The sequence below is a fragment of the Ctenopharyngodon idella genome, chromosome 8 (assembly GCF_019924925.1).
Source record: "Ctenopharyngodon idella isolate HZGC_01 chromosome 8, HZGC01, whole genome shotgun sequence".
In the NCBI taxonomy this organism is placed as follows: Eukaryota; Metazoa; Chordata; class Actinopteri; order Cypriniformes; family Xenocyprididae; genus Ctenopharyngodon; species Ctenopharyngodon idella.
This window is the reverse complement of record NC_067227.1, coordinates 28,338,390-28,351,061: the sequence shown is the minus strand read 5'-3', so window position 1 is coordinate 28,351,061 and position 12,672 is coordinate 28,338,390. Positions and strand designations below refer to the sequence as shown.

Here is a 12,672-nt window from a genome sequence, read left to right as displayed (position 1 = left end):
CGGGAATTTTTGCATTTAATACTTAATGGTGGGGGTGTACAACAAATTCCTAACTAAAATGTTTGACACTCACCGAAGTTTGTCATTCAAGGCAGCAAGATTTGTAAGACCCAGCAGAGCTTCAAAGTTTTCCATACCATCTCGTTCTGTGTTTAGCAAGGAAACCAGTGGTCGTACAACTTCATATATCTGTTATGGAAAGGGTAGAAACATGGGAAATTATAATAATAATAATATTCAGCTTTATTGTAATTTTTTTCATGCTCAGAAAAATACTCTTAATATTTGAAATAATGTGTTATATTAACATGGAATGCAAAAATGTATTTTAATTACACTTTTCATGACCCTTTAAACATTTTGCCATTCATCTGGCTTTCACAGTGCTTACCCTCTCGCCAGGGAAGGCGATTTCAGGATTGGAGACAGCAGCGATCTTAGCCAGAGCATGGCTGGCCTTTACTTTTCCTTTGTCGGTTCCCTCCAGTGCTAAAGGGATCAAAGCCTGTTGCACATAGTAGTGAATAGTTTATAATTTCACAAAAGTATGAGATTCACTAAAGTATATATTGGGTTTGTATTTGCTCTGTGGTCTCTTACCTTTCCTCCACCTTGAGCTACAATTGTGCCACGATCTTTAACATCATTTGCCAAGGCAAGAAACACTCTGGGTGGACAAAAAATAGTGTGTTAACTTCAGCAGCATAATAGACAACACATAATCAGGCCATAATATATTTTTTGCAGGGTCCAGATTTAAAAACAACATACATAGATAGAATTAAAAACTAAAATTCTTCTTTTAGAATTTCTTGAGTCTTACCTTGAAAGCATCTCTTTGGTTTGATCGGTCAGGATGGAATTATCTGCTTTGACCATGACAGCAAGAGCTGAAGTAACTCCAGCTTTCAATAGCCTCTTCACTCGCCTTTCAATGAAATCCTTCTTATCCTAAAGCACAAGCCAAAATGCTTTAAAATGTATATATGAACTCAACTTAATAAATACTCAACATACTGTATTAGTATTTATTAAGAAACTATACGGAATATTTGTACCGATTTCACAGGACTCTTGTCTGCGTTACCTTCGGGTGCTGCTCAGGGACGTGTTGTTTGGAGAACTTGGCCAGCTGCACCATCTCCGGGATGATCTCTTTCTTGTCATAGCTGTTGGTGCAGTTGACCAGGGTGCAGGCGACAGCATACAGGATGGTCTTATCTTTTGACTATGAGAGAAAAATGTATTTTGTGTATTTGTACATTTACATGTGAATCTCTATAGGTTTATTAGGTCTTTCACATACCTTGGCGAGCTCAAACATGGCCCTCAAGGCTGCTTCATCTTCAACAAAGTCATCTTTTACATCAGCATCATTGGTAAGATAAGCCAAACCTTCAATGGCCCATTTCCTGGTGCGCACATCAAGTGTAGGGTTGCAGAGCCACCTGAAATAAACCAAATCTATAGTTGAAATGCGGTTTGACCCTATAACTTCTGCATGGAGCAATTACAAACAAAATCAACGCTGAATAGGCATTGTTGATAATGTAATTGAAGGTGGTAATATGTTAATGAGTTTCTGATATCAGAAATAAAGTGTTTCCATCTTAGTTTCAGTCTTTTTGAGTTATGAATACACTGCCGTTCAAAAGTTTGGGGTTGGTAAGATTTTTTTAAATGTTTTCGATAGAAGTCTCTTCTGCTCACCAAGGCTGCATTTATTTGATCAAAAACATGGTAAAACAGTAATATTGTGAAACAATATAAAATGAATGTTTTCTATTTTAAAATGTACTTTATTCCTGTGTTGGCAAAGCTGAATTTTCAGCATCATTACTCCAGTCTTCAGTGTCACATGATCCTTCAGAAATCATTATATGCTCATTTGCTGCTCAAGAAACATTTCTTATTATTATCAATGTTGAAAACAGTTGTGCTGCTTCATATTTTTGTGGAAACCATGATACAGTTTGTTTAATAGAATTCTTTGATGAATAGAATTGTCAAACAGCATTTATGTTTGAAATAGAAATCTTTTGTAACATTTTACATTTCTTTACTGTCACTTTTGATGAACTGAATGCATCCTTGCTGAATAAAAGTATTAATTTCTTTAAAAAAAAAAAAAAAAAATCTTACTGACCCTAAAGGGTTTGAACAGTAGTGTGTGTTTTCTTAGTATATTAAACTACTATATTGAAAGATAAAGGAAAATGTAAATTCTTATAATATAATCTTTCAAATAAAAGATAGCTAGCGTTCTCACTTTCTGCACTGCTTGGCCAGCTTCTCAGTGGAACCCTCTGCAAATTGTCTCATGCTGTAATCATCGCCTCCAGCTGATCCCAGTTTACATAAACCCTGAGAAAAGAAATTGGATATATTATGTTACAAACTATATCAACTGCTCTCATTTAACCACTAATGAACATTGAAACAAACAGTTTGAATAGCATTTAAGCATGTAATTTGCGTACCACGAGGGCTCTGATCTTGATCTTTTCATTCTTAGTTTTCTTGTACATTTCCTTCAGCAGAGTTACTCCATTGCTGATAAAGAAGGAGGCTTTGCTGGTTTTGGTGGACGCGTGAATGAGGGCCTCCACTGCTACCAACTGGTCCACTTCACGCTCGGATCCACAAAGTGCCACCATCATCTCCATGACGCCCTGACGACCTGCAAGTATGTTGCCCACGTCGAAAGGCCCCTGCAGAATGCCTGACAAAGTATTGATGGCATGGATGTTTTTGTCCATGTCGTTGGGGTCAAACTTGCTCCTGTTGATAAAAACCAGCAACGTTAAGTATAGTATATGCAAAATTCTATGTGCCATGATCTTTGTAATTCTATGTATGTTTAAATAGGATTCTAATTTTGTGGCAAAAGTGGAACTTACCTAATGTACTCATCACAAATATCTCTGAAGTTATCTCGCTCAGGGTCGCAGCGCAAGTCATCGTAGAGCTTGTTGAGGAGAACGCTGGCAATCAGCTGTGTGTTTTCTGTCAGCTGCAACTGATCGGGAAGGTCTGGAACCTGACCGCAGACCTTCAGAATCTTCTTCAGGCCTGTTTTCGAGACATTTCCATAAAAAAAAAACATTAAAACATTTATGTTCAGTCCTTCTGTCAGCTTGTAAGGAACTGAAAGAATATGATTGCTTTGGACAGCAAAAACTAGGGATGCACCGATATGAAAATGTTGGCTGATGCTGACAATTCTTAATATTTGAAAGCCGATAACCGATATATTGGCTGATAAATCTAAATCAAATTTTTTATATCATTTTTGAGAGCCTGATTACAAAAACAAAAGTCTCACCAATAAAAGCCATGTCCCAAGCACACAATTATAATGTTCTCTTTATAATATTATGTAGCCTTTTTTGACAGACTTGCGCTGTACTTAACTGTATTTTCCTTTCTGAAGTGATTTCAATCATATTTCAAGCAATTTAAAACAATAATGCGGACAGTGCACATGTGAAGTTTTTCAGCTGAAGGAAAAATCCATTATTTATCGGCTTTAATATATCGGCTAAAATATAATTTTCTTATTGGGCCGATAACAATAACATTAAAAATGAATATATATATCGGCCGATACCGATATGGTGGCCGATATATTGTGCATCCCTAGCAAAAACAATGTGTTATCTCTTTCTTCATTGTCTGCAACACTATTCAAAGGGCCGATTACTTTTCTATTTTTTGTGATTTACTGGATTAGGATTTTTTTAAATATTTTTTATAGTTTTAATAATTTTTGAGCCTGGCATAACTAGAAAAATGTATATTCATTAAATAAAAATTGTATAAATTTACATGACTTTTCCAGGTCTAGAAATCACTAGGTTTCCTCATATATCCAGGTTTTTCAAGACACTTGGAATCCTGGTTCTTCAAATAAAAACCACTTGAGTTTAGGGTCCAATTCTCACTATTAACTAGGTGCATATTACTAGGATATTGGCTGTTTATTAGTACTTATAAAGCACATATTAATAATGCCTTATTCTGCATGATCATATTCTACAACATTACATATACCATAACAACTACATTACTAATTATTAATAAGCAGTAATTAGGAGTTTATTGAGACAAAAGTTGTACTTAATAGTGTAAGACTGATGCTGGACTATCTGGACCAAGAGAGGGCTACTCTTTGAGAAAACAAAGGAAATTAACATTTGGACTCTCTCTTGCGAAATTAGCATCCCCATCTGAGACGCAATCACACTGAGTCAATCACACCTCACACCTGCCTTAATTTATATTTCCTTTCCTTCACCCCCTCTTCCCCCATCTCTTCTCTCTACATGCAGAGATGACCTGAAATTCACCCAAAATCTATATGGTTTAATGTGAACAATCATCACAGAATGCTATACATGTTTGGTATCATTTGAAATGTCTCAATGCGACTGGTACAATGGTCTCGTCTACATGGAAGTAAACCAAAAGGTATTAAAGGTTTTAAGAGTTTAGAGATACTTTGGTTGCAATCGTGGGTGTGCCCCTTTCCCAGGGTCCTTTATCCAAACTACCTCCTGTTCCCAACAAGGTGCGAACTTCCTAGGTCTGTGACACTAGTCAATGCAAATTCTGATTCATGGGGGATGTTTTGTTTTGGTCTGAGTATTTAAAGAAATGTTGCAAAAGACTCTGGGCGATTCTGTATTCAGATAAGCCCACATTGCTGAATGTCCAAGACACTCAGCAATGTGCATTTTTCTAATGTCAGGTATTCATCTTTTACTCTATTACTGAGAATTTGATGTTTTGTATTGATCATCTTTGAATTGATTATGTAATTGGCATGATACATTTACCTGAGTAATAAATTGTTACGTTTGATTTTATTCTGACTTACTCTGAAATTATTGACTTCAGTAGATTACGATGTATCCATTGTTACTGCAAATCTGCGTCAGGTTAGTACCGGACTAAAGTCCAGTTTTGAGTGGAGCATAGGGCACGCCAACTAAGATTTTAGAGCTCCGGCTAACGCTTGGCATTAGTTCAAGTGTACTTAGACTGTGAAGGCTAAAAAGGGAATTTCCGTTTAGGACAACAAAATGTTGATCGACCAACCTAAATAGGGTGAGCCTTACTTCCGTTTAATGATACTCTAGTTAAGTGTACATGGGAAACCATGGCATAACCAAACCAAAGCTACTATCAGAGAAGTAATATTGGTCGGCTTATCTGTAGTAGTGGTTGTGACCTCTGACTAGAGATAGTGTTACTTTAATTCAAGTGTATACAGATCTATGGGGACTAAACAAAATACTTTTAGATAGAGCAAGCATGAAAGCGGCCTTCTAAACAGTATAGTCAATTACCTCTGTCTAGTGACCAAAACTGGCTAGTTTGTGATCGTGGGCCCGCATAATAAATGAATGGCCAGTGCGAGGACCCTGTGCGACTCTGAGAACCGAAATGAACGAGTACAATAGGAGTAAAGAGTTAAATAGAATATTCAAATGTCTAGATAAATTATAAATATAAATGGTCAATAATCAATTGGCATTCCAACCTAAATTCGAGGTCATAATAAAATGGAGTCAGATAAGAGTTTAATTGGAATTAAACTACCTTGACACACTGAAAAGACCAAACACGCAAGAAACCTTCCCCATCCTATGGGAAAACCGCCACTGGACCTATTGGGCGGGCCTTACACTAAAGTGTAAACTAAAGTGTGACCCTAAACTAAAGTGTGACCAAGAAAGAAAAAAAAAAAAAACAGGTGTTGAGGGGGTTAATTAATATAAGAAACCAATGCCTGGTTTCACAGACAGGGCTTAGATTAAGCCAGGATTAGGCCTTAGCTCAATTAGGGCATTTAAGTAGCTTTTGACATGACGTGACGTGACATGACGTGACGTGCCGTGTGGCCAAGTTTGGTGTCCCATATTTGGAATTTGTGCTCTGCATTTCCCCTCCAAGTGCACACACACAGTAGTGAACACACACACACAGTAGTGCACACACACCCGGAGCAGTTGGCAGGTGCCCGGGGATCGATTGGGGGTTAGGTTTCTTGAAACATACCGTGGTCAATGGTGAAAAGGCACTTGGAGTGATCAGTGTCTTTCTTGTCTTTTCTTGGCACATTCCTGGTCAGGAGGTTCAGGGCCTGGTCTCGACCATGTCCAGACACCTTCTTGCTTGCGATCATCTCCAACAAGGCAAGCAGGATATCTTTCAAGTCCCTACTGGAGTCTACCAGTCATCGGACAAAAGCAGTTTGCACTTTTAAAACTCAAAAGTCTGAAGGTCAACATGATCACATCAGTAATGCTCCTCTGAATGCTCATTTGCTCAGCTGTCCTCTCTTACCGAGTACGAGGGCCTCTTCTTTGCCATAATTTCTCTGGTCTCCTCCAGTGAGAGAGTCATAGACACACTGGAACAGGTTTGCAGTTGCCAGAGCAATCTCCTCATTGTCCACAGCCATGATGCTGCACAGTTTGCTAATTCCCACCATGTGGATGATGGCAGTTGCCTTTAAAACACAAACACAGTATTAACACAAACATTTATAAATTAAAGGCCACAAACACAGAAAATTGTAGAACTGCACCAGGAATAACATTGCCTTTAAGACCGCATGAAATTAAAATGGGTTGTTGTGGTCTTTATTGTAATTTTATTATTTCAATATATTCTTTCATTGTATTATTTATTGTCTCTATTTTTTTTTTTTTTTTCAGTAAAAATAAAATCAAGAAAAAAATAATAAATATATATATTACAGTATCTTAATATGTCAGGGCTCATTGCTGAGGATTTTCTACTAGCCCAGTCAGGACAGTGGTTCAAATTTTTACTTTCCTTGCCAAAATGTTCATTGAAAAGTAATAAATAAATAAATTAAAATAGTTAATGCTTCCATTGTGTTTTACTCATGCAACCTTAAAAAATAAGGTTTTGACCACCAAATATTATTAAAAAAATTATTAAAGACATTATTTTATTTAGCAATAAAATAAGAAAACAATAATCAAATTAAGAGCAATAGCACAAATAAATACAACAGAACATGCAAGTTTTTTAGGAAGGTCTAAGAGTAGTTTTCAGGTACAGAAATTGAATAAAGTAATCAAATGTAAAATAATACTACATAGTCTTCACTTTATAAATTAAATATATATTAATACTTATTAAAGTTACAAAAGTTATTCAGTCAAGAGCAGTGAATGATTTTTGTTCTTTGTCATTCGTTTGATTAACATTAAAAACAGACAGCCGCAGGAATATTAGGCTGTGGTATGTAAGAATGACAGCTAGTGGTTGAAATGGGTACTGCAGTCCAAATTCAAAATATTGTTTGCCCCGCCCCCTCCTCCTCAGACTCAACTTTGACACGGGTTGCCAGTTTGAGGACATGCAACAGGAGCGAGCTCAATTGACACTGGAAGACTTGCACACTGTAAGTTGATTAGTTGATTTATTGACTTATGATGAGTTGATATCGTGTTTTGATATGCTACCATTCATAGAGATTTTTAGATGGATGCTGAGGCTTTTTAGGTTGGATAGAATCTGCGATCTCTGACCCAATTTGTTCGCTGGCTTCCATGGCTGCAATTCGCTGCATGTGTTTTCTGCCAACTGGCAACCCGGGGTGGCGAAATACTATTTGTAAATTGGCACACGGAACGCACATAGAGTACCTCAGAGATGACGTGTTTTTGTATGCAAAACCCGGAAGCGAGTTAGCAGTTTAGGACTTAAGGTTCCATCGCCCTAAAAAATCTATGGGTTTTTTGAATGGGTTTTCGCTAAAACGCCTGAAATAAGGTCTGTGGTTGACAAAGCCTCTAAATATTTTCACGTTTTGATCTATGACATAAAACACACCAGTTATAACCCGCTTGTGATTTTTTTAAACCTTTATTGTGTCTTAAAAACGGCGAAGTTGCTAAAAGGGACTACTTCCTTTGGCGGGGACTTTAGACGTCATCATGACAAACAGGACATTTGGACAGCATTTCTCATGAAAAAGTGTATAAGTATTCATACACAGCGCAGATCATAATCAGCGAGCATGTTTTTAAATAAAGTTGTTTTTTAAATAAAGTTTGAGGAAGCTTGGTGGTGGTGACGTTGATCCGCGACCATGGTGTGCTGTAGTCCGTTTATAGCCTACTGTTAGCTTTTTATATCTGACGACTTTATTTAGGCTTCAAAATGTCTAAATGTTGTGTTAACTTGTAAAGATTATCTTGATAGACAAACGTGTAAGTGTCATAACCCTTTGTTAAACACAGAGCTTATTTTTTGCGATTTTCCAAAAGTCTATGGGAAAAATGCATAGGCTTTCGATCGAGGGAACCCGTGCACCGCTAACTTTCGGGTTGGCCTACAAAAACACGTCATCTCTGAGGTACTCTATTTCAAAGTAAAATAGGCCTAACTGGCTGTAGCAATGGTTTTCAAAGAAACGAGTATGTGAACTCAGCATGTTTCCTAAATATCTGCAAACATATTATGGTATTTTTATGCTTTAGTACAGTCAAAAACTTACATACAGCACCTTTAATACCCCTGGATCCAATATAGTGTTATATGTTTTATTTCTCAACTGTTTAGGTTCACTGGCCTTATTGTTGAGCCTGTATATGTTATATTATATTATATTATATTATATTATATGATTTTCTCTTAATAATTAATACAGTCAGAAAATATGTTGACTAAAAGATATTTTACTTGCCCCATATTTTACTTTACTTTACAACTGGTTTTTCCCCTCACATAAATTTTGTTTTGTGACCTTTATTGTATTCCTTATTATCTATCTATTTTCTTATATTGTATTCTTTATTGCATACATTTGAAAAATCATTTTAGTAAGTTTTTTTTGTCTTGTTTTTCAGTAAAAAAAAAAAAAAAAAAACTCCTGATAAAATATATTTTATATAATACATGTCTTAATATGTGTATTTATTATATTATTAATGTTTCGGCTAAATAATTAACACATTCAGTATGTTATTTAAAGGATATTTTTTCTTATGCATAAAAATATGCAAATTCATTTTGACTAATTGTTTTTCCACTTCACATAAATTTTATATTTATGCAGCCTAAATATAAGAATTTTTTTCTTATTTTAATATAAAATACAACACAAAAAGTAATACTAATTAATTAAGCATAAATTATATTAAAACGAGTTTTAGTATCTTAATATATATGCATATTTATGTACAGTTTTAATTTTGTGCTTCTCAGGTAGTTTAGATATTTTTTTAAATTGGTTGGTTATTTGTCTGTTCCTCACCCTTGCTCTGTGGCCTGTGCACATTCCTGACAGGGTCCGGACAGCAGCCAGAATCATCTCAGATTTTCCTGTGTCAATCAGCTGCACAAGTAAAGGCACACCATTGTTCTCGAATATTCTTTCTGCTCCCGCATCCTCTCTTGCCAGGACAATCAGATTGTTGGCAGCCTATAGTGAACCCAACAAACATGTTGTTCAGTTTAACTGAGAATTTTGTGCTTGGAAATCTGTGATAGATTCATTTAGTTTTGCTTTACTGTTCCAAGCTAAAAGGAAACAGAGTTCTAGGAAACTGTTCAAACCTTTTCTCTCTTTTCCTTATCTGATTCATCTGAAAACAGGATGTCAAACATGTTCTGCACTCTGGAGTCTGTTGAGAAGGTCGTTTTTAGCTGTGGGGAAAATCAGATATGCTCTTTAGAAACTCAGATGTGCGTTACGTGAACTCAAAAGCATTCTGACAGAAACAATCCTCACCTTCTGCTGGATCTCAGCTCCGAGTCTTCTGAGGGTCTCGAGGAAGGTCTTGTTTTTAGGCTCTATGGTTGCACATCTCTGAACGTCCTTAAAAGCCATGTCCAGTTTGCCAAGCTTCTCTAGCGCTTGGCATCTTCTGTACAGAGCCTTAATGTCCGCAGCATCCACATCGATAGCTGCAATTGTATAAAAGAAACAGATCAGCATTCATTAATAATTTTTAATGGATCTACAGTAACGGGTGTAAGCTGTTTGATGGTAAAATGAGCTTGAAATCACAGCTGAAAACATAAAAAAAATAAAATAAAAAGGAAGAATTAATTTGCAAATCATACCTTTAGTGGCGTCTGATGCTGCATTGCTATAATTTTCCTGGAAAACAAGACATCTAATGAAATTTATGCAGAAATATGTGATGGTGCATTCAAGTCATGTCGGAAAGTATTTATGAGTTTAACGCACATGAACACCACCAAAAAATAGTGGAAAATACAGTGGAAAGCTCTGGAGCCCCGACATTTACGAGTTGGGGGCGTGTCAGTGAGAAAAGGAATACCACAATAGGCTACTTACTTAGCAGTGACATTGTCAGGCTTTTTTATTTACAACAAAATAAGCTCATTTAACAACATAATATGTAACGATAAAGTTTACAGTGACTTTCTAAATTAATTAAAAACATAAAAAGCAAAACACACCTGATGCACATTCGTTGCTCTTCATTTTCTAGAGGTAGAGTTAAAAAACCGCGCTATAATTTTGTGTAGTTAACAAAGACTTTATATGTATGATGAATGGGAGAAAGTGCAACACCCAATATGGCGAATAAGCCCCGCCTTTCAAATGAAAGAGCCAATCGTTGATTAGTAATGTCATCGCGTCACTGCATTCTCAGACTCGCGCTCATGACTGCGCATGCGCATTAGCTGGTCTTGCATGAAAAACAAGCTTTTTAAAACGCAATTTGAACATAAGAAACAAGCTACATGATGCGATTGTTGTCAGATTTAATTGGTGTTTTTAAAAATTAAATGTAATCGTAAGCTTAGTAAACAGTTTTGGAGAATTTGAAGTTTCCCTATTCACAAAGATAGGAGCTGCGCTTGGATGCCCGAAAGGCGTTTCAAAGATGGCCGCTGAGTGAAATTACTTGTCTTAAAGGTACTTTGGTAGTTAATTAAGAGGACCGTACACCGCCATCTTGCTTCAACAGAAGTGACTTGGCGTGAACGCACCTTTCGTACACACGACTTCCCAACTCATAAAAACGAACTTCCCATAATGTGTACACTGTACAGGATGTATCCTGCCTTCACGTGCTCTCGGAATTATCGTGAATACGAGTTTCCTAGGTAAAAAATTGCACGTGAACGCCCTCTCATGATGAAACTTGAATGCAATAAGCTCATAATCACGACTTAAAGGAACACTCCAAACACAAATAGGCTCATTTTCCAACTCCCCTAGAGTTAAACAGTTGAGTTTTACCGTTATTTTCAAAAAAAGTGGAGTGTTCCTTTAAGAAGTGGGAATTGTCAAATTTCCTATAGTAGGCCTACGTGAAGCAGTAGACTCTTACCTTTTTCAGGAAACAGGCTGATCTGTTCCTGTAGATGACCGCGAGCGCTTTCTTGTCTTTGCAGGCTTTTATGGCTTTAGTGTAGCACTCAATGGCTTTGTCGATTTCTCCAGCCTGGAAGTGCTTGTTACCCTCATCCTTTAACTGGACTGGATCTTCAATTTCTCCCATCTAACAGAGAATGGTTACATTTTGTTCACATGCAACTCTTTTCTGTATACAGTCAAATTCATGCAAGTGTTACATGTAAAATTCATTTGTTTGAACTTTCAGACAATATGCTTACACACATTAAAAAGAGAGATATATATCATCACACTTCCACAGTTGATTGATTACATTAGGAATCGCAAACATTTTTATATTACAAGTTTTCTAAAATGTTATGTTTAAATATGCAAATGAGCCATTATCTAATTACATATGCACTAATTTTCATAAAATTCCAGGTTCAGAATTCTTGTTGACATAGAGTCAGAAGTTTTAACAGTGAAAATCCAAAGAAAATACTGTCACTAGCCAGAAAAAAATGTCACCATGTTTTTAGGAATAAGCATTGTACAAAATCAGGCAAATGATATATGAACAAACCCCTCTGTTAAAACCTTCAGAACACAGACAGGAGTAAAACTGTAAAGTTTTGGTGTATAAGTGCAGCTGAAGAGGAGATTTCTGGTTCAGTGCATGACAAAAAACATTTTTTGAGAAAACATCCTTTAAAGATATGTATTGTAATTAAATTCTACAGACATATAGATAAAGTGCAATAAAATAAACATTTAAAAGTGTATTTTGGAAGTTTTCTTTCCATTAGTCTGAAAAGCCAAACAGCCCAAAATCTCAAAATTGAGTCTTGCTTTAATTACAAACCTTTAATTCAAACACATTCCTTGTACCATTTAAATTTCCATCAAAACATGTTCAAACTTACCATTTAGTTGCCAATTTTCTCAAGCAAATGGTCAAACACATGTTATCTGACTTTAAATGTCTGACCCTCAAGCCTTATTTGGGCAACAGTGTGGCCTCATAAGAGATCCTACCTCCACAATACTGAACGCAGTGAATGGCAAATTCTGTTTTCTATAAATTAGACATATTCTGTCTCCTATGACTACAGATTATGCATCCAAAAACAAGCAATCATGCATGTGATTATAGTTACGTACCGTCACTGAAGTCAATTGTGCTTCGTCGTAAGAGGAAAGTCTGTTCTGTGTCACAGTGTAGTTTCTTGTCGTTTGGGTTTATCAGTTGTAACAGCCCCCCAAGAGTCACTTATATATATATATATATCTTACACATGGGGGGCACA

The 12,672-nt window shown here is 36.3% G+C and overlaps 1 protein-coding gene across 2 annotated transcripts in view; it reads right to left on the bottom strand.

The window, feature by feature from the left end:
• Positions 1-12,672, bottom strand: part of LOC127517196 (protein unc-45 homolog B) — a 39,934-nt gene extending 27,262 nt beyond the window's left edge. The window contains exons 1-17 of one of the 2 annotated variants that reach the window (XM_051902494.1): positions 12,527-12,672; positions 11,358-11,528; positions 10,114-10,150; positions 9,779-9,954; positions 9,604-9,693; positions 9,302-9,469; positions 6,352-6,517; positions 6,064-6,234; positions 2,901-3,072; positions 2,481-2,781; positions 2,270-2,364; positions 1,307-1,448; positions 1,088-1,228; positions 824-951; positions 601-667; positions 392-505; positions 74-189 (exon numbers count right to left, since the gene is read on the bottom strand). In XM_051902494.1, the coding sequence (XP_051758454.1) occupies positions 74-189; positions 392-505; positions 601-667; positions 824-951; positions 1,088-1,228; positions 1,307-1,448; positions 2,270-2,364; positions 2,481-2,781; positions 2,901-3,072; positions 6,064-6,234; positions 6,352-6,517; positions 9,302-9,469; positions 9,604-9,693; positions 9,779-9,954; positions 10,114-10,150; positions 11,358-11,528 (2,255 nt within the window). In that variant the 5' untranslated portion in view covers positions 12,527-12,672. Of the gene's footprint in view, positions 1-73; positions 190-391; positions 506-600; positions 668-823; positions 952-1,087; positions 1,229-1,306; positions 1,449-2,269; positions 2,365-2,480; positions 2,782-2,900; positions 3,073-6,063; positions 6,235-6,351; positions 6,518-9,301; positions 9,470-9,603; positions 9,694-9,778; positions 9,955-10,113; positions 10,151-11,357; positions 11,529-12,288; positions 12,472-12,526 lie in introns of those variants that run through there. The other variant, XM_051902493.1, reaches the window with a different exon arrangement.